The sequence below is a fragment of the Rhododendron vialii genome, chromosome 8a (assembly GCF_030253575.1).
Source record: "Rhododendron vialii isolate Sample 1 chromosome 8a, ASM3025357v1".
NCBI classification, from domain to species: Eukaryota; Viridiplantae; Streptophyta; class Magnoliopsida; order Ericales; family Ericaceae; genus Rhododendron; species Rhododendron vialii.
The window spans coordinates 5814939-5840733 of NC_080564.1; the positions used below are offsets into that span (position 1 = coordinate 5814939).

General features: G+C 37.3%; 2 protein-coding genes across 2 annotated transcripts; both read left to right on the forward strand.

The window, feature by feature from the left end:
• Positions 1-2216: 2216 nt before the first annotated feature.
• Positions 2217-3511, forward strand: LOC131298918 (uncharacterized). Its single transcript, XM_058324423.1, has 3 exons — positions 2217-2320; positions 2665-2697; positions 2866-3511. The coding sequence occupies exons 1-3, from the start codon at positions 2276-2278 to the stop codon at positions 3313-3315; spliced, it is 528 nt and encodes a 175-aa protein (XP_058180406.1). The 5' UTR covers positions 2217-2275; the 3' UTR covers positions 3316-3511.
• A 6513-nt stretch (positions 3512-10024) lies between these two features.
• Positions 10025-12840, forward strand: LOC131298919 (uncharacterized). Its single transcript, XM_058324424.1, has 4 exons — positions 10025-10331; positions 10676-10708; positions 10877-11348; positions 12289-12840. The coding sequence occupies exons 1-4, from the start codon at positions 10287-10289 to the stop codon at positions 12558-12560; spliced, it is 822 nt and encodes a 273-aa protein (XP_058180407.1). The 5' UTR covers positions 10025-10286; the 3' UTR covers positions 12561-12840.
• The last annotated feature ends 12955 nt before the right edge of the window (positions 12841-25795 follow it).

Consider the following 25795-nt stretch of genomic DNA (forward strand, 5'->3'; position numbering starts at 1 on the left):
AATTCATGAACGAAACCCTTGATTTGTTTTGAGGAACGAACAAATTAGTGCTACGTTTGGAAATTTTGTGGGTAGTTTCTATTTTGTCTCTTTTTTTTTTCCTCAAGTACAAAACTTTTATATGGACTGAGGCAAAAATAAATTTTAAAATGGGGTTAAATTAATAAAAATGGGGTAAAAATTATACCTATTTCTATGAAAACTTGGCAGCCAATGGAGTCGGCTGCCCACCCTTGTCTATATGTCCCTCCGCCACTGGTTCCACTGCTTGAGAGAGAGGTGTATCTGGGAAGTGGCCGAAAGACGTGTCTGTAGCATGATTGAAAACACATATATTTCAACACATTCTACAAGTTAGGCCTGAATCCCAAAAGAATAATTTGATTCCCGATTCGATTCACTTTGACAAATTATGCCCGACTTCTTTTAGTGTTGTTTTGGTTAGTTTTCTGGGTTTTCATGCTTGTGGGGTAGGCTTGCCCTGCCTTGAAGTCAAAGCCATTCCGTTGGAACCGGTGGCGGCTCTTGCTAGCTTGTGCTATTTCAACGCCCTCAAAGGCAAAAGGGAATGGATGCCCAGTGGTGCAAACAAGTCGAGCCGACAACGAGCTTAATATTAAAGCTCAATCATGACTCGTTTAGTCGGTTCATTTACTAAATGAATTTTTATAAATGAGTCGAGCTTCAGAGTATTGAGCTCGACTTGTTTATTATACGAGTCTAAAATTTGAGATCGAGCACGCTCGATTACCAAACGAGCCGAGCTAAGACTCGAGTTGTGATTAGTTTGCAGCCCTAACTGTTTCTAAAAGAGAGTGGAATCCATCTCATATGTGGGCTATTTGCCGACTCAAATGAGAACATTAGACATGTCGTAGACCATGTTCATCTAATAACCTTTCATAAGTTTTTCGGAACACATTTATCGTAAGAAAAATGAAATTTGATCCAGTTTTGTAATATTGTATTTCTCAAATTAAATGTGTTTCGAGGATATATCAAACGATATTCAATCAATATGATTTTTAACTTGATGAATGTTCTCGATAAGATCTAAAGAGTGAAAAGTCGAAATGGTCCTGATAAAACCGTCCCGTCCTTTTGGAGGAAATGGAGAGGATCTGATCCCAATGCAAAATAGCATTAGGAGAAAAACAATCCAATATTCGACACACACACACACATATTGACTACCCTATGATTAAGCAATGAACATTTTAATGTATTCGTATTGAAAGTCAAAGTGATAAATTATCCTGTAAAGCCCTTTCATTCTTCCAAATACCCTATGATTTGGGGTCAATGTCTGAGTCATTTAGAAAGGTGTAGGCCTCAGTTATTGGATTTGTGACTGCCTAGTTCAGCCGTCCAACAAAAAATATATATTTTCGATCGACTTTGGGCATTGATTGAAATATGAGGCCTCAGTTATTGGATTTGTGACTGACTAGTTCAGCCGTCCAACAAAAAATATATATTTTCGATCGACTTTGGGCATTGATTAGGGTATAGTGCATGTGAACTCTCATGTAAAACATTTTGTAGCCATTGGAGAGTAATTTCGGTCATTGGTATTTATTTTTTCCGTACAGGAAAAATGGGGCCTAGGTTAGCTTCTATAGTGATTGTGTCAATTTTGAGTAAGACTATCTTGGATTGTTTCTCTATTTCTTGGAGTAAGACTATCTTGGAGAAATGCTCCATGAAGCTGCAGTTCAACTCTATGGAAGCTAAGTATTCCAAACCTTGAAGTCACTTAAAGATTTGACAGATCATGTATTTCAGGACTTCGGGATTATATGAGATTCGCACCTTTAATAATGAAATGTGATATAGTTGTTCGAACTTGCTCCAACTGAGCTTAGGGAGAAATTTTCTTTTTGAAAGTCAAAGCAAAGAAACATACAATAAAGCATTTCATACCCTATTTTTTGTTTAACATTTTAAATTTTTTTTCGAACAGAAAGGCGGATTTGCCAAACAAATTAAGACACAACTGGACAGGAAAACCCGGTGTGGCGATAAACCCGAGCAAACATTCCTCTGCTCAAAGCTGGGGAAGATTAATCTAGCAATTCAAGACCCCTAGCTAATTGGGCTCTACCTTCTGTTTTCCACTTTAATTTTGTTTATTTCTTTCTAGGCATTTGTGAATAGTGTATCTATATATACCTCTCTTTACATCTACTACCTCATTCATCACTTTGAAACAGTTCTCGATCTCACCCTTCTTTGGTTCTTTAATTCCCTCCTAATTCAACATTCAACACCACAAATGGCAATGAAAGCTGTGCTTCTTCTTCTTGTAGTATCCTCATGGGTATGTCTTGTATTATCAGATTATCATACATACAGACACTTGAAAGATACACTAAACTGATCACCTCTAGTGTCTATCTTTTTCATTAACTATATTTGGTATCGGCCATGTGGATCAACTTATTTCCTTGGCCATCTTTATTTACTTTTTTCTTTATTCTCCCTTCAATTTTTCTTTAACATAACTTTGGAATATGTTGAATTGTGCTTTCCTGACTTTTTTGTTCAGCTTCTATGATTTCGAAACAGGGGAGCCAAAATAATATGACACATTATGTTTCGTTTGGATGTTTTATTTTATCCTGGATTTGCATTGAAGGTAACCAACGAAATTTGCTTTTGCAGGTGTCATCCTTCGTTATGGCATATGACCAAGAGGTAATCTCAAAAAAATACATAGGATTTTGTTACAATCGTTTCGTTTTTATGGACAGAATTTACTAGCAATAACATGTTGCTTAAGGTGTTTTAAGTTTCTGAAATAAAAGTCTGGCAAGTTACTAATCCGATTATGATAATTAATAGATCGGTGTTTTTTGTTTGTAGCATGGCTATCCCTCAGCAAAGGCTCCGGGCCATGAATATTATAAATACCGTCGTCATCTTCATGCTCCAATGCATCCACCAGAGGCTCATGATCATCATTATGATCATGATAAACATAACAAACATCATCCTCAAGCTCCGATGCATGCACCAGAGGCTCATGATCGTCATCATGATCTTCATGACAAACATTTCAAATATCATCCTCATGCTCCGATGCATGCACCAGAGGCTTATGATCATCATCATGATCATGATGAACATTTCAAACATCACCCTCATGCTCCGATACGTGCACCAGAGGCTTATGATCATTATCATCATGATGAAGAACATCACCGCCATGACGAACATGATCAACATCATGATAAAAATTACAAACATCATTCACATGCTCCGATGCATCCACCAGAAGCTCATGATCATCATCGTTTTTATGACCATCCTTAAAATTGGACGCCGATTTGCTCTAGATTTCTCAATCATTGCGTGATTTTCAGTTATTTTTCGATATTGGTTTTCTCATTGTTGTTGAATCATATTTATATTGCATGTAATAAATGGCTTGTAGAAGCCTATTGTGACTATCTTTTTGTTTATTCTTGTTATGGGTTTAAGACGGGATTTGTTTAAGTTATTAAATTTACTTTATTTTTGATGTTTCTGAAATTTTGTTAGTTTTGGACCAATTTTTAAAGACTCTTTATTCATCTTTGAAAAAGAGAAAAAAAAACACCAACGAAAGTCTAAAAAGTCTACCAATGACGAAAATTAGCAAATCATCTGCAGCTTTTTGCTTATTATTGTCTTTTTCAAGTTTTTTACGAGGCTTAGTCACATGTTTGGTTACTGTTTGAGGAACCCTCCAAACACCTATTTGAATCATCAGATTTCTTAACTCTTTTCCAAGAGCAGATTCAAGCGCGTACTTCCTCTTCAATCTGAATGAGCTAGCAAAGAAAAAGAAGGAATAAACTCGGACCGAAAGGCCCGAGTTTACCTTTCCTTTCACGGACCGTAAATGCAGGCAGCAAGCTAGAGACAGTTTAAACACAACATGGGTACACGGATTGTCAGCTCTATGGGCACAGACCCATTATAGTATTTCCTTATCCAGAGGCAGAGGTAACCGATCGATTCACCCCATTGTTCTGAAGAAACTGAGACCAAACAAAGCTAGAATAAGGGCAAACAAAGAAAATGTGATTGTGGGACTCTACCTCATCACCATGACATATATAGTACACAGAGAGGCTCAACAGACATTCCGCATTTCAAAAGCCTGTCCTTTGTATATTTATTTGTCTCTCTTTCTCTCTCTCTCGTGGTTGCGTATGGCGAGCAGCCCAAGAATCCCCCATGGCAGCCACTTATCATGATAACTTTCTCTCCGTATATAAGTGGGCTAGTACGTGTGGTCTTATGTGTGGACTTTCTTTGAATGATAGTAAATGTTTCATAATTCCTTTCATGATAAATTCATTGCACTTTTTATGAATATTGTCCATAATATAAATTCTCATTTGCCTGGTGACACATCTTTTGCTGCATAAAGTGTCATCATATTGGATGTTTTGGAGGATTCTAACCTATAACCAATTGGCTATAAGCGGTGTGGAATAGTATCTAACAGTCTCTCTCATGTGCAGCCTGGTAGCACGTGAAGGCTAGGGCTGCAAACGATCCGAGCCGCTCGCGAGCGGCTCGGAGCTCGGCTCGATAACGGCTCGGCTCGGCTCGGTTCAAGACAAAAACGAGCCGAGCTCGAGCTCGAGAGCTAGTCGAAACTCGGCTCGAATTGGCTCGCGAGCTCAATTATATAATATATTTATATATATATATTTTTACATATTTATATTTATTTATATATATATTTATATATATTTGTTTCATAAACGAGCCGAACGAGCCGAGCTCGAGCTCCGTAAATACCTATCGAGCCGAGCTCAAGCTCGAGTCCTGCAGCTCGTCACGAGCTCGAGCCGAGCTCGAGCCAACTAAATTTTTGCCGAGCCGAGCTCGAACACTCTAAAACTCGGCTCGGCTCGGCTCGTTTGCAGCCCTACGTGAAGGTATGGATTGACAAGGTGAGTAAATGGACTTGGGCAGAGACTCAACCATTTAATGCGAGAGGCTACCCAAGTCCTAACTCAATCTAATACCACGTTAGATTTTTTGGAGAGTTTTAACCTAATACCAATTAATTGTAAGTGGAGTTACCTCAAGATTACATTAACTAAGCTAAATTGGGTTATCAGTTTGGCTCTATAGATCAATGTTCTAGATCTGCTACAAATAAAGTTGTTTCCAGGAGTAATTGATATACACTCAATTACGTCGTGGGACTGGATGATGGGGACTGATCTTCTTTATTAATGCTAAGGATTGTAATGCTTCTCAAGTTTTGGAGAGTTCGCAAATGCAGATTGATCAAAGAAAGCCGAGTCTGTATCAGAGATTGGGCAATGGGAGGCGTAGATACTGATGAACTCAGCCTTGGTGATGATGTCAAGAATTGCTCTTGCTTCTGTTGTTAGGCCATCCTTGTATGCTACTGCTAATGATCATGCAGGCTTAGGCCATCCTCTTATCTAGCTGCTGCTATTATTTATGCTTTTGTATCTCAGTGTTGACTCTGGCATATGTTTCTAGGATTGTAAGTTTTTTTGTTTATTCTTGCTATCTTTCTTCCTTTGAGATTATAAGAGGCTTTTGAATGTCCTTGACATATGCGCGAACAAAGTCCTCCGCTCTCGTAGTCCTTTTAATCATTCTACTTGACTCATTTATTTAGTTAATAAATTTTTTTGTTGATAAAAAAGAAGAAAGTATTTGAAGTTATCAAGCGGGAGAGATGTTTTAATAAGGGTGGCGATTAAGTGTTGAAGGTCTTATGAGGCGAGTACTAGGAGTATTATATGTATGCGGATCATGACTATTAGGAGTGCATGGACTGCAAAGATCGAATTTATTGAACGCACTTATTTTGGCATTACAAGCAAGGATCTTTCTTGTTCGACCACGTGAACATATCTATTATCACTTAGGCTCCGTTCCGGAAACCTTCTTAAAAAATAAGTACTTATTTTAGAACTTTTCATTCAAAAATAAGAAGGGTCATTCCACAAAACCCAAATAAAAAGTTCCTTTCACATTTTCAAACTCAAAAATAATGTAAATGAAAAAAAAAATTCAAATTTTTTTGCACCGTATTAAAGATCTCAATGAGATCTATCAAACAAAATCCATAGTGATAAGAAAATTATTTGCGTAAACACATGATTTTTGAGCTTAAAGTTGCCTTATACAAAAAATAAAACTGTTGCTATGAGAATGGGCGCCGGCGGAGGAAAATCATACCGACAGCCGCGTCGGGCCTTCTCCGGCTACCGGACGGCCGATCCGACCAAAAATTCTGTAAAAAAAAAACCAAGGGGGCCTTCGCGAGAATTAACAGCATCCGAGGTGTATAGGGTACTTGATCCGAGCACCCCTTTTTCGTGTATATGATTTCACACGAAAAAGGGGTTCTCGGATCAAGTACCCTACACACCTCGGATGCTGTTAATTCCTGCGCAAGCCTCCTCGGTTTTTTTTTTATAGAATTTTTGGACGGCTCGGATCGGCCGTCCGGTGGCCGGAGATGGCCCGGTGCCGCCGTCGGTACGATTTCCCTCCCCGGCCGATCGGTACCTATATAAATTCTTCCAAAATAAGTACCAACCTTTTTATTTTCCGGAACAAGGCTTCTTATTAGACAAAAAATAAGTTCTTATTTCGGTTCTGGAACGGGTCCTTAATTAGACAAGCAACTTTTGATTTAAATTAGCCTAAAGTTAAGCACTTTTGAGTTACTAGTACTGTATATTTCTAACCTTACGCCATACGCACATATGTATATTTCAACACATTCTACGAATTATGCCTGAATCACATAAGAATAATTCTGATTCCCGATTCGATTCAATCACTTTGACAACTATCCTGGTAGACAACTATCCTGGTAGGTAGGTTTCGACTTCTTTTTGTGAAAATTTTATATCAATCTCAAAATTATTTGGCAATGAGTGAAGAGGTCCCAGATGTTATTAAGTGATCATCCATTCCACTCCCAAGCAATGTTGGATTCTATTTCCTTAACATCCCTCCTCACGTGCAGCCGCATTTGAGGTCTGTCACGTGTGGCCACTTCTGGGTCCTATCATCGTGCAGCCTTTTTGCTGGTCTGTCATCATGGGGTGTGGATTGTTAATTTTTAAAATGTAGGGTGGAACGGGCCCCGCTCTGATACCATGTGAAAACTTTATATCCATCTCAAAATCAATTGGCAATGAGTGGAGAGATCCCAGATGTTATTAAGTGATTACTCATTCTACTCCCAAACAATGTGAGATTCTATTTCCTTAACACTTTTAATGATGTATTGGTTACTTAGTTTTCTGGGATTTCATGCTTGTGGGGCAGGCTTGCCCTGCCTTGGTGTGAGTACTGCGTCTTTTTCTAAACTCTCAACAAATTAGACTACACCTTGTTGTCTACTATTTTAATTTAGTTTTCAATGAACAACTTACCAAACGAAGATATATATATATATATTAGTCTTATTTTGTTGTACAGAATTGCACGGTAGTCAAGGTTTTTTTTTTTTTTTGTTTTTTGTTTTTTTTTGTTTCTGTTTTCGAGACGTGGCGTATTACCATCGTGGCATATGCACGCAGTGATGCGATCGATGAGAGAGCGCAGTTTCAGGTGTTATTAGAGGATAACTTATCTTAATTAACTAGAATCCCCAACTAAAACTCATTCTTGTCAGATTAGTAATAGTTTAAGATAATATGATATGAGAGGGAAACTATACAAGAAAGAAATACTTTTCAGATCAGTAATAGTTTATGATGACATCAGATGGAAACTATACAAGAAGGGGAACAAGAAAGTTCTCCCCATATAAATTCCCGCAAACTCAGTGTCCGAATACAGATGTGTCCAAAACATGCACAACTAATTAAGAGCAACCACACTGATTATTATTTTTGAGAAAATTTGTTCTCATTTCTCAAAAATGGAAAAAGAAATGGCAACTACCAATCCACACCCACACCCACATACTAAAAAACTTTCTCAAATATGGCAAATGCCATTTTATTTGTCAAATTTGAGAAAATATATGTTAAAGTTGCAATTTTTTATTGAGAGAGAGAGAGAGAGAGAGAGAGAAATGAGAATGACAAAGTGGCATACAAGGGTGTAGCCTCTTTTACATATTTTTGGCGAATGACACTATTCATTGGCCAAAAATGAAAAATTGCAAGGTTAAATGGGCAAACACAGGTGTGGATGCTCTACAACTCTTCTTTTCAGGCTGGTACTCCAATTGTTTAAGATCGATAATATCAGAGGGAAACTATACAAGAAGGGAAGAAGAATCCAACTAGTGGCTAATTAATTATTGAAAAATTTAGAATATAATATATAATTCTGCGTGAATGTGAATTGATTGAATTTAGAATCGTAATTCAATGACACATGTATGTCCACTTGTGTACGGACGCGTTTTTCAGGTACACAGGTGATACTTCTTCCCTGGTAACTATTCAGAAAATCACCAATTGTCCCATATAAATATGAATATCGTGTCCTTCATTCTTTTTTAAGAGATTGGAAGAATCCCAAGAGCACTGTTTGAGGTGTTATTAGAGGATGACTTATCTTAACTGCAGTCCCCAACGAAAACTCTTCTTTTCAGTTATAGTATAATTAGCTAGATGATATCAGAGGGAAATATAATTAATGATCGATAGGGGAAACTGCATGTCGGTTAGGCATAGCGTATAATTTGATCGAACTCCAAATTTTATGCTGACTCGAACACCTAGTTATAAAAAATAAACTAAGTTTTATGCTTGTTTGGCCCCCCTTGGCAGAATGCTACACTACATACATCAATATCAACTTACTACTACTACTTTTTTAATCATACGAATCAATGCAATAGAGAGCTGGCAGACTTTGGAATGGGTGTCAGAATTTGAAGCCAACGCCTTTCCGATGGAACCCGTCAAAAGGCAAAAGGAAATGGATTCCCTAATGTGCGAACAAGTTGAACCGACAAACGAGCTCAACATTCAAGCTCAATCATGGCTCGTTTAGTCGGATCATTAATTTACTAAACGAATCTCTATAAATGTGTTGAGGTTTAATATATTAAGCTCGACTTATTTACTACACGAGTCTAAAACTCGAGGTTGAGGACGCTCGATTACTAAACGAATCGAGTCGAGAGCTGCTCGAGCCTCGATTTGTTTGCCGCCCTAACTGTTTCTAAAAGGTAGTTGGATCCATATCATATGTGGGCTATTTACGGATTCAAATGCAAGTATTGAAATATGTATGTTTTTAGATATTGTTGAGAACATTAGACATACCACAGACCATGTTTATCTGATAACCTTTGATAAGTTTTCAGATCACATTTATCGTAAGATTGATGAGCTTTGATGGCCTGTTTTGTAATATATTACGGAGTATTTCTCAAATTAAATGTGTTTCGAGAATATATCAAACGATATCCAATTAATATGATTTTTAACTCGACAAATGTTATCGATAAGTTTTAAAGAGTGAATGGTCCGTATCATTGAATAGAGTTCAAAAAAAAGCCGAAATGGGCCTGATAAAAACCTCCCGTCCTTTTTTACGAAATGGAGAGGATCTGATTCCAACGCAAAATAGCATTAGGAGAAAAATAATCCAATGCCACTAATTTTTTTATGCGGTAATGTCTTGGTATTGAAAGTCAAAATGATAAATTATTCTGTAAAGCCACTTCATTCTTCCAAATACCCATATTAATTAGTAACTTCTACGTACATTATATGAGGTTCACACAATCTGACCCGGATATTCGGTTATAATAAAAATGTCCACCAATAGTAATGAAATGTGATATCGTTGTTCGAACTTAGTTCGTTATCGGGTCTAACTGAGCTTAGGGTGAAATTTTATTTTTGAAAGTCAAAGCAAAGAAACATAGAATAAAGCATCTCAAACCCTCTTTTTTTGTTAACATTTCAATTTTTTTTTTCCCCTCGTCCCATACGACAACAGAAAGGTCCATGTGCCAAACATAAAAGTAGAATTCTAGACAGGAAAACCCGGTGTGGCGATGAACCCAAGCAAACATCCCACTGCTAGCTCTAAGCTGGGGAGGTAAATCTGGCAATTCAACACCCCTAATTAAATGGGTTCTACGTACGTACCTTCTGTTTTCCTCTTTCATTTTGATTCTTTCTAGGCTTTTGGGAATAGTGTATCTATATATACCTCTCTTTACATCTACTACCTCGTTCATCGCTTGAAGCAGTTCTCTCACTCATCTTTGGTTCTTTCCTGGCCTCCTAATTCAACAGTCAACACCACCAATGGCAATGAAAGCTATGCTTCTTCTACTTGTAGTTTCCTCCTGGGTATGTCTTGTATTTTCAATTAATCATACATATAGGCAAATGAAAGATATACACTAAACTAACGTCTAGCGTCTATATTTTTTATTTAGTATTTATTCGATACGGGCTCTGTGGACCGACCTATTTCCCTGGCCATCTTTGTTTGCTTTTTCTTCATTCTTCTTTAAAATTTTCTATGACAAAACTTTTAAATATGTTGAATTGTGTTTTTCTGACTTTTTTCTTCAGATTTGATGATTTCAAAACAAGGGAGCCAAAATCATATGACACATTATGTTTTATTTGGATGTTTCATTTTATCATGGATTTGCATTGAAGGTAACCAACGAAATTTGCTTTTGCAGGTTTCATCCTTCGTTATGGCATACGACCAAGAGGTAATCTCAAAAAAATACAGAGGATTTTGTTAGAATTGTTTCATTTTTATGGATAGAATTTACTAGCAATGTCATGGTGCCGCAGGTGTTTTAAATTTCTGAAATAAATGTCTGGCAAGAAACTAATCCAATTATGATCATTAATAATTTGGTGTTTTTTGTTTGTAGCATGGCTATCCCCAAACGAAGGCTCCCGGCCATGAATATAATAAATACCATGATCATCGTCATTATGCTCCGATGCATGCACCAGAGGCTTATGACCATCATGATGAACATGACAAACATCATCCTCATGCTCCGATGCATGCACCAGAGGCTCATGATCATCATTATGAACATGATGAACATTACAAACTTCATTCTTATGCTCCGATGCATGCACCAAAGGCTTATGATCATCATGATGATGAAGAAGAATATCACCACCTTGATGAACATGATCGTCATCATGATGAACATTACAAACATCATGACGAAGATTACAAACATCATTCTCATGCCCCGACGCATCCGCCAGAGGCTCATGATCGTCATGATTATTACAGTCACCCTCATCGTGCTTATGCTCCAGGAATCGCCCCTATGCATTCCAAATTCAAGCTTGGAGCGCCAAGTCCGTACATGGCTCATATGCACGGTAAAATCTCACTATTCCCCTTTGTTTACCAGAAAAGCAATATAATATCATATTGCCTTTTGTAAATTATCATTTATCACGTCCTCTCTAAGCCTGCATAATAGGAAAATGATAGTATGTTCAGCATGAAAGTCGATCTTGCAAGCTAGTTCAAGTAGGTGGGTGCTTGTTCTAAGTTCGTCTAATCTTGCCTTACCTGAAAAAATAAGAAAGTGTGTATATAGCATGAAATTCAAAAGCAGTATAATGTTGTTATTCAACACACTTAGCCACTTCCGATTAACCAAAGGGCTTGCAGTCCAATGGTAAAAAAAACCACTTCCGATTTGAAAAAAAAAAACAGTTGACCTTCTGTTAGCCTCATTGGATCATGTTTTGGATGAGGTCGACGAAGCGAATATAATGTTGTTACTTTATATTCTTGAACATTTAAGATTACAGAATTTTCTCTAAAGAAATGAGTGTGTGCTGTCACTTGACTCGATCCAATGGCTTTATGATTTCATAAAATTTGTACGAATTTTGTATACGTGATGCAGAACTTTAAATTGAACCCACTAAAATACTAAAGCTATCCCAAAGTCAAGGCCCTTAACCCCAAATTGCCCCCAATGAGGGTATATATATCATGCTTTTATAATCAATAAAAAAGTCATCGGACCAGTTGTAACTTAAATTTCGCACAATAAAAATACATGCTTAACATTAATCAGTATTCTCAATTCGAATTTCATTTGATGATCAAGTGGTGAAAAAAATTTCGAACTCTATTTGATTCTGGGTTTTAAACCTTGCTAGGTTGAAATTGTGAAGAAACTTTCCTAGAGAAATGGAGTATTAGATTGGATGCTGCAATATTCTAATAGTTAACCATATATCACATGGAAAATTTATTAATTGATACGACAATTAACTCACATTATTTCAATGTAATACACAGTTTGCCTATTCAAGTGTAAGCACTACTGCGAGAAAGACGTCCACGACAAGTACCAGGACAAATACGACAACAAAGACCAGAACAAGTACGACGACAACGACCAGAACAAGTATGACGACAAAGACCATGACAAATACCATCACAAAAATTGGCGATGCATCAAGGCATGCACTGCTTGCTGTGACAAGAGCAAATGTGTGCCTGAAGATGAAAAGAAATGCATGAAGTGGGACAATGTGTACATCAAGGGCAGAAAGGTCTACTGCCCTTAAAATTGGACGTCTGCGCTCTAGCTTTCGCTACGGTGTGATTTCATGTTTTTTCGGAGGGGATGAATATGCTGTGATCTCATGTGATTTTTGATTTTTTTTTTCTTGGTGTTCGTTTTATCGTGTTACATTAATAAATGGCTTATATATAGAAGCCTGTTTGTGACTACATTTTCTTTTCTATTGTTGTTATGGGTTGTAAACTAGGTTGGCTTAATTTATTTAATTCAGATTATTTTGTTATTTTCCAAATTCTTGTTAGTTTTGGGATAATCCTTTTAGCTTATTTATTCTTCTTGATAAGAGCAATTGAAAAAGTTACAACATACCACCAAAAATTTAAGAGCAGTAACTAAAAACAAAAATTAGCCAAAAGAGGAAACTTTATTAATTAATATCCGGAGCACAATATTTTAGAATCAGAACTAAACATTACTGTAATTTTAGTAGCAAAAGTAGAAATTATGGGAAAGCCCCTGCTTGTGTCAATGCCTTTCTTAGCTTGGCTAGTACATCTTCATGAAAAGATTCATTGCTTGTACAATTTATCACATACACACATCAAACATAAATTTTCAAAGCATAAATTAAATGTATCTCACTGTGTATAGTTTTTCTTTGGGCCTTTATGATGGGCCTAAAAGTAGGAGGGGCCTAAAGCTGCCGCACCTTGGACTTTGGGGCTAGCAAGTGTCTACTTGGTATAACAAACAAAGCATTACTTATGGCTTGTGGGCTTCGAATCAGCAGATTAGAGGAAATGAACGTTCCTTTGCTAAAAAAATGGTGGTGGAGATTTGCTTATGAGAAGGATTCTTTGTGGAGCTAGAAGAGTTATCTGTGAGAAGTATATAGTCTAGACAAGGGATTCTTGGTTGCTATGTGAGGAATCAAATACCAGAGGATCCAATGCAGCTGAGGAGTCCAGTAACTTTCAATCCATTTAAGGCCAACTCTGTCATTGGAGTGGGGGATGGGAGGTGTGTTGATTTTTGGATCAATGTGGAGGTATTTGATTTCCAAGAATGTTCAATGTGGAGGTGGAAAAAGATGAAAATTAATGGTCTCAGCTAAGATGAGAGAACTTAGACTAACGTGGTTTGGTCATACCGTAGACCTGTCGATGCAGTAGTTAGGAGGAGTGATATGGTTACGGTAGATGATAACACTAAGGGGAGAGGTAGACCGAAATTGATCTTAGAAGCGGTAGTGCATGCACAAGGATCTAGGCTTACTGGACATTAAGGAACACAATGCCCTCGACAGAGCTCAATGGAAATCACAGATTCATGTAGTCAACCCCAATTGATTGAGACTTAAGGCTCGGTTTGATTTGGTTTAGAGGGAATTTATTTGAATGGGAGTTGGAGATTAATTACATGCATGCATGCATGTATGCTTGGTATGAGATTTTGTTGTTAGCTCCTGCTTGTTGCCAATTTTCTGTCAAATCAATGAATAATTTGGTGGAAGCAGGTTGGGAGGGGTTTATTATGCCACTAAAACAAATCTGGGACAACATGGCCCTTCCAAGAACCTAGTCCCTTAGCTTGATAGCCTGCCAAGTTAGGATAATGCATGTCTAACAGTCTAAGGAACCATTGCTGAAGAGACCTTTCGCCCAAAGACATCAAGCTAAGGGTGTACTTAAGTACCAGGAGAAAGAAGGTCAAGAATTCAACTTCTCCTTCAAGGTGTTAAAAATCTAACTATTTTAACAATATTGACTTTCACGGGATGAGTGAATTAAAAGATGCAAGTGGTGATGGAAGGTGGAATATTCTTTTCCAGAGAAGGCTCCGGCCCTGGGAAGATCAACAATTTGAAGACTTGCTTCTGAAATTACAGGCAGTGCAGTTGGATCAATCAAAACGGGATGAGTTAAGTTGGAAATGGGCTTCTGACAATTGTTTTTCAGTAAAATCAGTCTATCATAAATGGGAGCAATTGGGCTTCACTAGCAACTGGGTTTTGGGATCGATTTGGAAGAATATTAGCCCCCCAAAGGTGGAAATTTTCTCGTGGTTGGCTCTTCAGGATAGAGTGGCTTCGAGAACGGTACTTCTCTATAGAAACTTGATTCCTGAGGGGCAATCGGCTATGTGCCCTCGCTGCTCATTACACTTGGAATCGCCGGAGCACCTATTCTTACATTGCCAATTTTCTTGGGACGTTTGGTCTTTGATTTTGGATTGGTGGCATGTCCAGTGGGTGTGCCCTGCCTCCCTATTAGATTTGTTTACTTGGTGGCTCGGTATGGGTTTTAAAAATCTAGAGAAGTTTTTATGGGAAACAACCTCCCATGCCACGACTTGGTCGTTATGGTTGGTAAGGAATGGTATTGTATTCAACAATGCGTCATGGCAGGTGGAGGATCTTGGGGAGTTAATTAAAACCACGGTAGCAATGTAGGTTAAGGTGAAGTTTGATATTAAGGTATACTCGGTGAAGGATTTTAAGGGTTATCTTGATGGTATGAGGAAGGTCAAAGTGTAATTGATTTTGTGTGGGTGTTGCGGTTCAACTTTCTGTTGGACAGTTTCTTTGTTTTCTCCTTGTTCTAAGCTTGAGTGCTTAGCGAGTTTTCCTCGATGTACCTCTTTCGAGTTAATAAAATCTTCTTTTGCCGAGCAAAAAAAAAAAAACAATACTGACTTTCACTTATAAATAAAATCTCACTGTAGTACTGTGAGTCCTTGCTACATTGTCTTAAGATCTACTTGCTGATTCTACGTACATCACACCCTTGTATGATCTCCACATCAATCTTCTCAGGCCTTCCGAAAATGCCTTCCGACGTCCAGAAATGATGTTGAAGAGAAAATCTTGGAGAGATAGATTAGTTGTTAGAATCCATAGATCTTCGCAGTTCTTAAGATACACAAAGCCTTGCACTTCCAAGAGATTAAATCAGAAAATGCAATATGGCGATCGATGCATGCATTTCTGACCTAAGGGTCTTATTTATACTAGTAGTGCTGTATCTTGATAAATTCGCTCGATGGACTGTATTGATATATAGCTCTGTTCTCGTTCTGTTTCTTGAATTGTTACCAGGGTTGGCCTGCATATTCTTTTAGGCCTTTCTTGTTCTTTATTTTGGTTGATTAATTGTCAGCCTTCCTCTAGCGGCTCGATCATGATTGTCGAATGGGTAGGGTGCCAGGAATATAGTGCTTTAGCTCGTTGTGAGGCCAATGTTGTTCTTGTCATTTTAATCTCTTATAATATTTACAGTTGATTAATAAATTCTCTTTTTTACTGTTAAAAAAAAAAAAACCGCTCGAGCAAAGGTGAAGTCGCTCGGCTGAAGATCGAAATGTAGTCCAGTAGTTATTGCCTGATAGTTAGCTTGACATGCGCTCGAGCAGATAGGGTCACTTGAGCGATTTCTCCTATGTCCCATACTTAAACCAACCCACTCGATACATATATATAATTTTAAGTACACTCGATACATGTTATATCTTAATGATTCATTTTCGCATTCCTAAAACACTAGACTCCTAAAAAAGAGAATATAAAATCAATTACAACTCGATAAACATGAATATAAAATGGGTGTTTTGTGAATAAAATTGTCAGCCAAAAAGAAGCTTAGACACTAATAAAAAAAACGAAGAAGAAGCTTAGACTGTTAGACATTCATTTGTTGATGTCCAATTCCCATTACGCAGTCCAAGCTGCGGTGCCAATCTAGTTGAGATGTCGGTTTTGGTTGTGATGCGGTTTTCCTTCCCCTTGATTTAATCTTTATAATCTTATCCAAGATTAATGAAAAAAAAAATCCTTAGCTAAAAAAGAGAGAGGCACTAAATGGAAGATCCATGTTCGGTTACGTATATTGCAGATGTTTTTTAATTGCATTGATAATGAAATATTTCTATAACGACTCACAGTTTAAAAATTTGCAGAGCACAACTTCTGTATTGTTGCACTTTGTTGCTTAAGTAATGTCCATATATTCCATATATATATACACACACACGATTCGGGTGGCTGTGTGGGCGATGGTGACTCTAGTGGACGGCGGCTAGGGTGCTGCGTCTTGGGTTTAGGCTTTGACCCACTAAGTGTTTTACAGGCTTTGTTTCTTGGGTGCACGTATAGGCTTTTGCCCTTTGGATGTTCCATCCAATCTTTTATTTGACGCTCTAATTTACTTTTGTTGAGTTTTAATAAAATTTTGCCGTTCATTATGTATATATGACACTTGTAATGAAGTTGATAAAATTTAAGTCTGTTATTGATTACCCGAAAATTTTTCTAGAGCTTGAAGCATGGATTGATTATGGAAAATAAATTTTATCCAAGCCAAAGGAGAAAGTTATCCTCCTATTATTCCGGAAAGTTTGTACCTAGGCGCATATTTTTTGTTCTTTATTAAAAACAGACACACATGTGTCCGATCCCGTTCATTAAACATAAGCCTCACAGAATACGAAGAAATTCACGGGTATCGGATGATTCTAGCGCTTGCATTTGCATTATATCGGTGCACATAAACCTGTTTAGGTAACATTGTTTATATATAACATTTTATCACTAAATATCCCAGCTTCAGGCTACAACTCACATGGGTTGGTCGGGCACAGTTTCTTTCCCGGTGAGGTGAGATGAGGTGTGATTCCCACAAGATTTGGGTCCACGTAATATGTTTATTTTCTAATGACCTTATTGGATTGTTTGACTGGTTTCGAAGTTAAAGGAAGTTTTGATGGACTTATTAAAAATAAAAATAAAAATAAAAAATAGGAAGAAGTGGGGTTTCTAGGCAATGACTTGCTTAGGCAGTGTAAACAAGATCAGTCCCATCTCAAAGATTTTCCCAGTGAGGTCAGACGAGGCTGGATTCCCACAAGATTTGGGGTCAATGTCTGAGTCATTTGAAATTAAAGGTGTTAATTTCCGCAATGTCTCTAAAATATATATTACGCCTCAGTTATTGGATTTGCGACTGACTAGCTAGTTCGGTCGTTCCACAAAAATTATTTTCGATGGACTTTGGGGATTGACTAGGGCAGTGGATGTGAACTCTCATCTAAAACATTTTGTAGCTACCGGAGAGTATTTTCGGTCATTAGTATTTATTTTTTCCGTATAGCAAAAACGGGGCCTAGGTTAGGCTTCTATATATAGTGATTGTGTTTCTCTAATATGCTTGTTTCTCTATTTCTTTGAGTAAGACTATCCGGAAGAAATTCTCCATGAAGTCACAGTTTGAATCTCACGAATGTCAAGTACTTTAAATTTTGCGGCCACTGGATGGTATGTCTGGTCATGAACGGCATCAGGACTTCGGAATTATACGAGATTCGTGCAATCTGGCATGAACATCCGGTTATAAAAGAAAATGTATACCAATAGTTGATTACACTTGAACCTCGAGTAATTATCAAATGAGATATATTTGTTCGAACTTGTTCGTTATCGGCTCCAACTGAGCTTGGGGTACTGAAACATAAAATAAAGCATCTCCCCTCCTCGTCCCTGAACGAAAACAGAAAGATATGCCAAACAAATAAGTACAACTAGACAGAAAAAACCGGCGTGGTGATGAAGTCCCCAAGCAAAAATCCCACTGCTCGAAGCTGGCCGGGGAAGATTAATCTAGCTAGCAATTCAACACCCCTAAATGGGTTCTACCTTAGTTTTTTCCACTTTAATTTTGTTTGTTTCTTTCTAGGCTTTTGTGAATAGTGTACGTATCTATATATATACCTCTCTTACATCTAACTCATTCATCACTTGAAACAATTCACTCACTCATCTTCGGTTCTTTCCCTCCTAAATATCAACGGTCAACACCACTAATGGCAATGAAAACTATGCTTCTTCTGCTTGTAGTTTCCTCATGGGTATGTCTTGTGTTCTCAATTTATATATCATACATACTGCAGGCACATGAAAGAGATACACTAAACTGGTCTATCTATCATTTTTATTTACTATTCGATATTGGCTCTATGAACCGACTTATTTTCCTGCCCATCTTTATTTGCTTCTTCGATCTTTATTCTCCCTTACAATTTTCCCTTGACAAAACTTTGAAATATGTTGAATTGTGTTTTCCTGACTTTTTTCTTCAGATTCTATGATTTCGAAACAAGGGAGCCAAAATCATATGACACATTGTGTTTCGTTTGGATGTTTCATTTTATCTTGGATTTGGATTGAAGGTAACTAATGAAATTTGCTTTTGCAGGTTTCATCTTTTGCTATGGCATACGACCAAGAGGTAATGTCAAAAAAATACAGAGGATTTTGTTAGAATCATTTCGTTTTTATGGACAGAATTTACTAGCAATACCATAGTGCCTCAGGTGTTTTAAGTTCTGATCGAAATAAAAGTATGGGAAGAGACTAATCCAATTATGATAATTAATAAGTTTGGTATTTTTTGTTTGTAGCATGGCTATCCCTCAGCGAAGGCTCCAGGCCATGAATATTATAAATACCATGATCATCGTCATCATGCTCCGATGCATCCACCCAAGGCTTATGATCACCATCATCGTGATGAATATTACAAACACCATCCTCATTCTCCGATGCATCCACCAGAGGCTTATGATCATCATGAAGAAGAGCATCACCACCATGAAGAACATGATCATCATCATAATGATGAACATCACCACCATGAACAATATGATCATAATCATCATTCTTATGCTCCGATGCATCCACCAGAGGCTCATGATCATCATCATGTTTATGATCACCATAGTCATGCTTATGCTCCAAGAATCCCCCCTATGCATTTCGAACACAAACTCGGAGCACCAAGTCCATATATGGCTCATGTGCACGGTAAAATCTCTCTCTCTCTCTCTCTCTCTCTCTCTCTCTCTCTCTCTCTCTCTCTCTTGCGCCGTTCAGAAAAAAATCTCTCTCTCCTCCTTTTTTGTTTCTCCCACTTGTTTTTTAGGAGTAAAGCATATATAGAATATTGTATTGGCTTTTGTAAATTATCAATTCCTCTAAGGCTACCTAATATAACATGCTTAAAATGGAAATACAACATGAAAATAGAACTTGCTCTCAAGAGGACGGGTGCTTATTCTAAGTTCATCTAGTTTTAGGTTCAACTCCTTTAGTCCCACTAACACACTAACAAATATTATTTTATGATGATATATGCTGAAGAAGTGCAATTTGGATAATATTCCATACACGTGGCCCACTCGTTAACAAGACCTTATTGTATTAGCCTCATTACATTCATTTTGCGTTAGATCCACCATGTGAAAATTTAGGATTACTGGGATTTAGGATTACTGATATTCTTGAAAATTTAGGATTACTGGGATTTCCCTAAAAGAGTGAATGCAAGGTTGTCACTTGACTCCAATAGCTTTAGAATCCCACTATTGTTTTTATATTTAAAAACATCTAGTTAAAAAATTAAGTACTGCTCCAATTTTGAATCTGTTTGAACCGGTGTGGAAATTCTGATAATATTATTTTAAAGGATCATTATTAAATTTTGTCTCCAAGGCTCCCATAATCAAGTATATGCTCCACACGGTCCCAAATAAAGAGCAGGTACTAGTAATTTTTTGTCTGGTACTAAACAGACCCTAACGTACCAAAGAAAACTAGTACTCCAGTCGTCCCTTTATAAATGTCCAGGCCGCAAACTTAGGCCTTTAAATAGATGCATTCTTTTCGTTCAAAAAATTTGGGAAAAATACCTTTGGGGCCAAGGTATTTTTTTTAAAATTTTTTGAACAAAAAAAATACATGTTTTTAAAGGCCTAATTAAAGTTTGCTGGCCAAATATTTATTTAGGGACAGAGGGAGTAATATAATATATAATGTAGTAAGTGTACAGTGACCAGGCAAAGAAAATGAGCCACCGTAGCAAATGCAATTTTTCTTGAAGTAGTGAGGGAGGAAGTAAGCCTGATTCTGGGAGGTTTTTTTGGTTAGGGGAAGAGGCAAGCCCGGTATTGATGCTCTAGTGTATCATGTATTTTATAATTTATAGAAAGTCATCGATTGTAACTTAAATTTCGTAAAGCAAAAATACATGCTTAAGTTTAACTAGTATTCTCAAATTCATTTTTCTTTTGATTATGTAGTTGGGAAAAAAAAACAAACTCTATATTTTTTCAACTGAAATCAAACTCTAATACGATTCTGGGTTTTTTTTTTTTTTACCCCACTAGCTTGAAATTCTGAAGACACACTTTCAAGAAAAATATTGGATTGGATATTGCGTGTCTAATTATTTATCATACACATGTAAAATTTATATATTAATATATATGAGAATTAATTCACAATATTTCAATGTAATATACACAGTTTGCCTATTCAAGTGTAAGCACTACTGCGAGAAAGACCAAGGCAAATACGGCAACAAAGACCATGGCAAATACAGCAACAAAGACCATGGCAAATACGGCGAAAAAGACCATGGCAAATACGGCGACAACGACCATGGCAAATACGGCGACAACGACCATGACAAATATGATGACAAAGACCACGACAAATACGCCAACAAAGACCATGACAAATACGATGACAAAGACCATGGCGAATACGGAGACAAAGACCACGACAAATACGCCAACAAAGACCATCACAAGAAGCGGCGATGCATGAAAGCATGCACAGCTTGCTGTGACAAGTGCAAATGTGTGCCTGAAGGTGAAAAGAAATGCATGAAGTGGGATTATGTGTACATCAAGGGCAGAAAGGTCGAATGCCCTTAATATTGGACCTCTGTGCTTGGCCCATACTTTGTATGGGCTTTGATTTTTTAGGTGGTTCGGGCTTGTTTTGGATTTTGTCTCCCTTTAGGTGTTTTTTTTTGTTTGTTTTCATTCAATCTTTGGTTGGATTTTCTTTCCCTCTCAACTTGATGTATTTTGTCAAGTTTTCTTTTAATAAAATGTTGCCATTGTCGATAAAAAAAAATACTGGACCTCTGTGCTCTAGCTTTTGTGCGCTATGGTGTGATTTCATGTTTTTTATGTCGGAGGATGAGTATGGAGTGATTTCATGTGATTTTTCAATATTTGTTTTCTCAAAATTTTCTTTTCTATTGTTGTTATGGGTTTTAAACAAGATTGGCTCCGCTTAATTAATTTAATTCAGATTGTTTTGTTCTTTTCTAAATTCTTGTTAGTTTGTGGATAATCTTTTTAGTTTATTTGCTATTCATGATAAGAGCAATTTAAAAAGTTCCAACATACGACCAAAAGTAAAAAGCAATAACTACCAAAAAAAAAGCAAAAACAGACAAAAGTGCTAATAGTCCTACCCTAGTGTTCGGATAAAAAAAAGAAAAAGAAAAAGTCAGACCATAGTGTTTCAAAATCATAACTAAAAAAACCATGATATTTTGTGATATCAGTTACTCCATTAGAGTTGGAAAGAGGGATCAAGATCCTCTACGAGGATCGTGTGAGTATTTTCATCCAGACCGTCCATCTTGACAATTAATGGTCCGAATCGAAAATAAACTTTTTCATGAAAGAGCTAGTTAGGAAAATGTTAACTTTTTCCTAGAAAAGTGTATTTTTAATCCGGATCATTGATTGTCGAGATGAACGGTCTGGATCCCATGAGAATCCTCACATGAAAGAATCGATGGAAGACAAAAAAGAAGAAGATAGGGATAACAGCAATCAAATGTGCATGATACCAAAGTAATAGAGAACTAGCTAGTGTTATAGTTGGGGGGCCCAACTTGGGGTATTTAATGTGTTGTGTAGGCTAAGAAAAATATTCTCAATGTTTTCTGTTGAACTCTTCTATATACGCATGCACATTATTTCATTGAGAAGGCAGAGAAGCATAAGCCCGAGGTGTTAGAGGCCTTAAGGCAGAGTGATCAAGGTTCTTTATATTGTTCCCTATTCTACATTCCCTATATCAGGAAAATGTAAGGGTATTTCCGTGGTGGAGTTTTTGGCCCAACTGACTTGTGCAGGGTTGTTTGAACCAATACGATTTATAGTTGGGCTGTTCTTGGAGGAGACATGCCATATAAGGAGTTCTGCTGGATCAGATAGTGCTTCAAGATTCAATCAGCCACAGAGGGCTTGAATCTCCTTAAAGACAGCGAGATATCCACTCCTCAGTACGGTATTTTTGTATTCCATTGATTATGGATAATTCTTTAATATCCACAATGATTTACTTGATGTAAGTGGATATATGTACTTATTGAGATTTACTAATGAAAACGGATGAGGCTGCTTGCCGTGGAGTAGGCGAATTTGGCTAAAACTCTAATTTGTTCGAACCACGTAATATCTGTATGTTCTCTTGGTTTGATTTATTGGCTCAATACCCATTTTGCAGTGCAGTAATGCTACACGCACAGCAACTGTGCACAGATTTTTTGTGGGGCCCACTACGGGTCCCACACAAATAATCCGAGCCGTTCATTAAATGTAAAACATTTTTTCAAGGCCCCCCACCAAAAATCAGCTCAATCCGATATCTATAAGTGTTTGATTCAATCATTTAACTTTTCATTCGAATCTGATTATTTGTGTGGGACCCGTAGTGGGCCCCACAAAAAATCTGTGCACAGTTGCTGTGCGTATAGCATTACTGTTTGCAGTGAGACCACCGACACAGGCCATTACTATAAACAGATGAAATATGTATTGGTCTAATGGGCCGAACTGGGCCACTCAACCTACAGAATACAGCCTTTAAGAATGTCCTTTCGCAGATTGAATTTTGCTGCAACTGGTTATCGTATTTGGCTAGAAAGGAATCAAGAATATTCGGAGTAACAAGGCTATTGATTTTGAGTTCCTGTTTCCTTCTATTGAGAAGGATGTTAGGGATAGAGTTTCATGTTGAAAGAAAGTGGAGAGTTTTGTCATGGTTGGCATCCTTTCAAGAATATTCGGAGTAACAAGGCTATTGATTTTGAGTTCCTGTTTCCTTCTATTGAGAAGGATGTTAGGGATAGAGTTTCATGTTGAAAGAAAGTGGAGAGTTTTGTCATGGTTGGCTACTTGCCAACCTCGGGTTGTTGTTATTTAATTTCCTCCTTTTGAGTCATATATAGCATCATAATTTTCGAAGTTATGGGCCGGTGTCATATTTGGGGGCGTACTCTTGCCCCCGTAGTGATGCCTCATGCTTAGGGTTTCTTTAATCTTTGTAATTTTTTTTCAAAAATTAATAAAATCATTTTTCATTGTTAAGAAAAACAAAGGAGGTAGAGAATACCTATGGAGATCAATTTCCGATTTGACAAAAAAAAAGAAGAAAGAATACCTATGGAAATTGGTCTATGTGCTTGGCCTGGAAAACTTTGTGAAGATTTTTTTTTAAGTTCAGTATCGTAGGAGTGTTGCTACAGGGACCGATTGGGGGGACCGAATTCGGACCGACGGCCTCCGGCGGGCCGTCTCCGGCCACCGGACGGCCGATCCGAGCCGTCCAAAAATTTTAAAAAAAAAAACCGAGGGGCCCTAAGCGGGAATCAACGTCATCCGAGGTGTGTAGGGTGCTTGATCGGAGCACCCCTTTTCGTGTGTATATGTATATATTTATACATATACACACGAAAAGGGGTGCTCCGATCAAGCACCCTACACACCTCGGATGACGTTGATTCCCGCGCAGGGCCCCTCGGTTTTTTTTTTTAAAATTTTTGGACGGCTCGGATCGGCCGTCCGGTGGCCGGAGACGGCCCGCCGGCGGCCGTCGGTCCGAATTCGGTCCCCCCACAATCGGTCCCTGTAGCATTTATACGTAGGGATGATCAAGAAGGCGAATTTGGTGACGTACAGGGGGCCCACGGTGGTGTCGAACACGCGGCACCCGGCGGCGGTTTTGTTGAGGGCGGGTGGGGAGTGGGACTGGTTTGTTAATCTCAGTGCTAAGGATTATCCTCTTGTTACTCAAGATGGTGGGTTTTTTTCCCTTTCGGTTGTCGAATTTTGTTAGACCCTCCGTCCTATTTTAAATGTTTTCTGCGTAAAGTCGTATCATTTTGATTTTCAAAAAAAATTGTATTTTTCATAATCTTTTTTAAAATCTTTTTGCACCGTCTTAAAGTACTCTCTCCGTCTCAATTTACTTGTTCCAGTTCTATTCTAACTTGATTAAAAGACTAGTTATATCTTTGAAGTGGTAATGGATTTTATACTATCCAATATGAATTTTGTTTGATAGATATCGATTTATTCTATAATTCAATATTTTCGAAATCACTTAAAACATAACAAATTACAATATATAATTAATTGAAAAATGACACGAATTTCAAAAAATGACAAGTAAATTGGGAATGAAGGAGTACTCATCAAGATATTTTGAACGATGCAAAACAATGTTAAAAATTAATTCTAAAAGTATTTTATTTTTCGAGGTCAAAACTACACGGTCTACCGTAGAGAACATTTAAATTGGGACGAAAGAAGTACTTATTATGTTTAACAGCCCCCTTCATGGAGTGACAACTGATGAGTGGGGATTTGATAAGAAAAGAAAGGACCACGAGTTTTTCGCCAATTCACCCATTTGAAATAGAGTAATTGTAATAGGGTGGCTAATGTTTTAGCCAAATATGCCCTATCTTAGGAGACCCCTATCACTTGGCTTTGGGATTTTCCAAGCTGGGTTAATAGGAAAGCCTCCCTCGATGTTTCTTTGATATAGTAATAAGAATAATCACCTATTACCGATTGGAAAAAAAAAAGAATAGAGTAATTTGGTGAGAAACGGAGAGGACAGTTTAAATATGATAAGTATATTTGATCGATTCCTTTCCCTTCCTTATCACTCTTTCTCATAATCCAAGATCTCTAAAAAGTTTGATTAATTTTTGTTTATTGAGAACATGGATAATTTGGTTTTCGTTTTGATTGATTTGATTAGATTTGCTGCGCACGTTCTCGTATCTGCCACGTGATCTTAATTTCATCCATCATACCAGTCATCTTGGGTGGATAGTGATTTGAAAAAAAAATTGCAACTCAAAAAATATTTATTGTTCATACTTTCAATCATTACTCATATTTATTTCTAATTAGTATTATTTTCATTTTTCTCTCTATCTCTTTCCAATCATTACCTCTACTTCTAATCATTACTCTCATTTTTCTTTCCATTCATAACCCTACAAAATTTTTCAAAAATTTCTATAAAACTCATCTAAACACAGCATTGTTTTCCTTAGCTATGTAGGGTTTTTTTTTCCTTCTTATTTTGTCTTATTTTGAATTTTTTCGCATTTGTTAATTTTGCGC

Bases quoted from the DNA above. Each gene is read 5' to 3' on its own strand.
- LOC131298918 (XM_058324423.1), top strand. From the start codon at position 2,276: ATGGCAATGAAAGCTGTGCTTCTTCTTCTTGTAGTATCCTCATGG. The intron at 2,321-2,664 runs GTATGTCTTGTA...TTGCTTTTGCAG, and splicing joins TTCTTGTAGTATCCTCATGG to GTGTCATCCTTCGTTATGGC. The intron at 2,698-2,865 runs GTAATCTCAAAA...TTTTGTTTGTAG, and splicing joins TTATGGCATATGACCAAGAG to CATGGCTATCCCTCAGCAAA.
- LOC131298919 (XM_058324424.1), top strand. From the start codon at position 10,287: ATGGCAATGAAAGCTATGCTTCTTCTACTTGTAGTTTCCTCCTGG. The intron at 10,332-10,675 runs GTATGTCTTGTA...TTGCTTTTGCAG, and splicing joins TACTTGTAGTTTCCTCCTGG to GTTTCATCCTTCGTTATGGC. The intron at 10,709-10,876 runs GTAATCTCAAAA...TTTTGTTTGTAG, and splicing joins TTATGGCATACGACCAAGAG to CATGGCTATCCCCAAACGAA.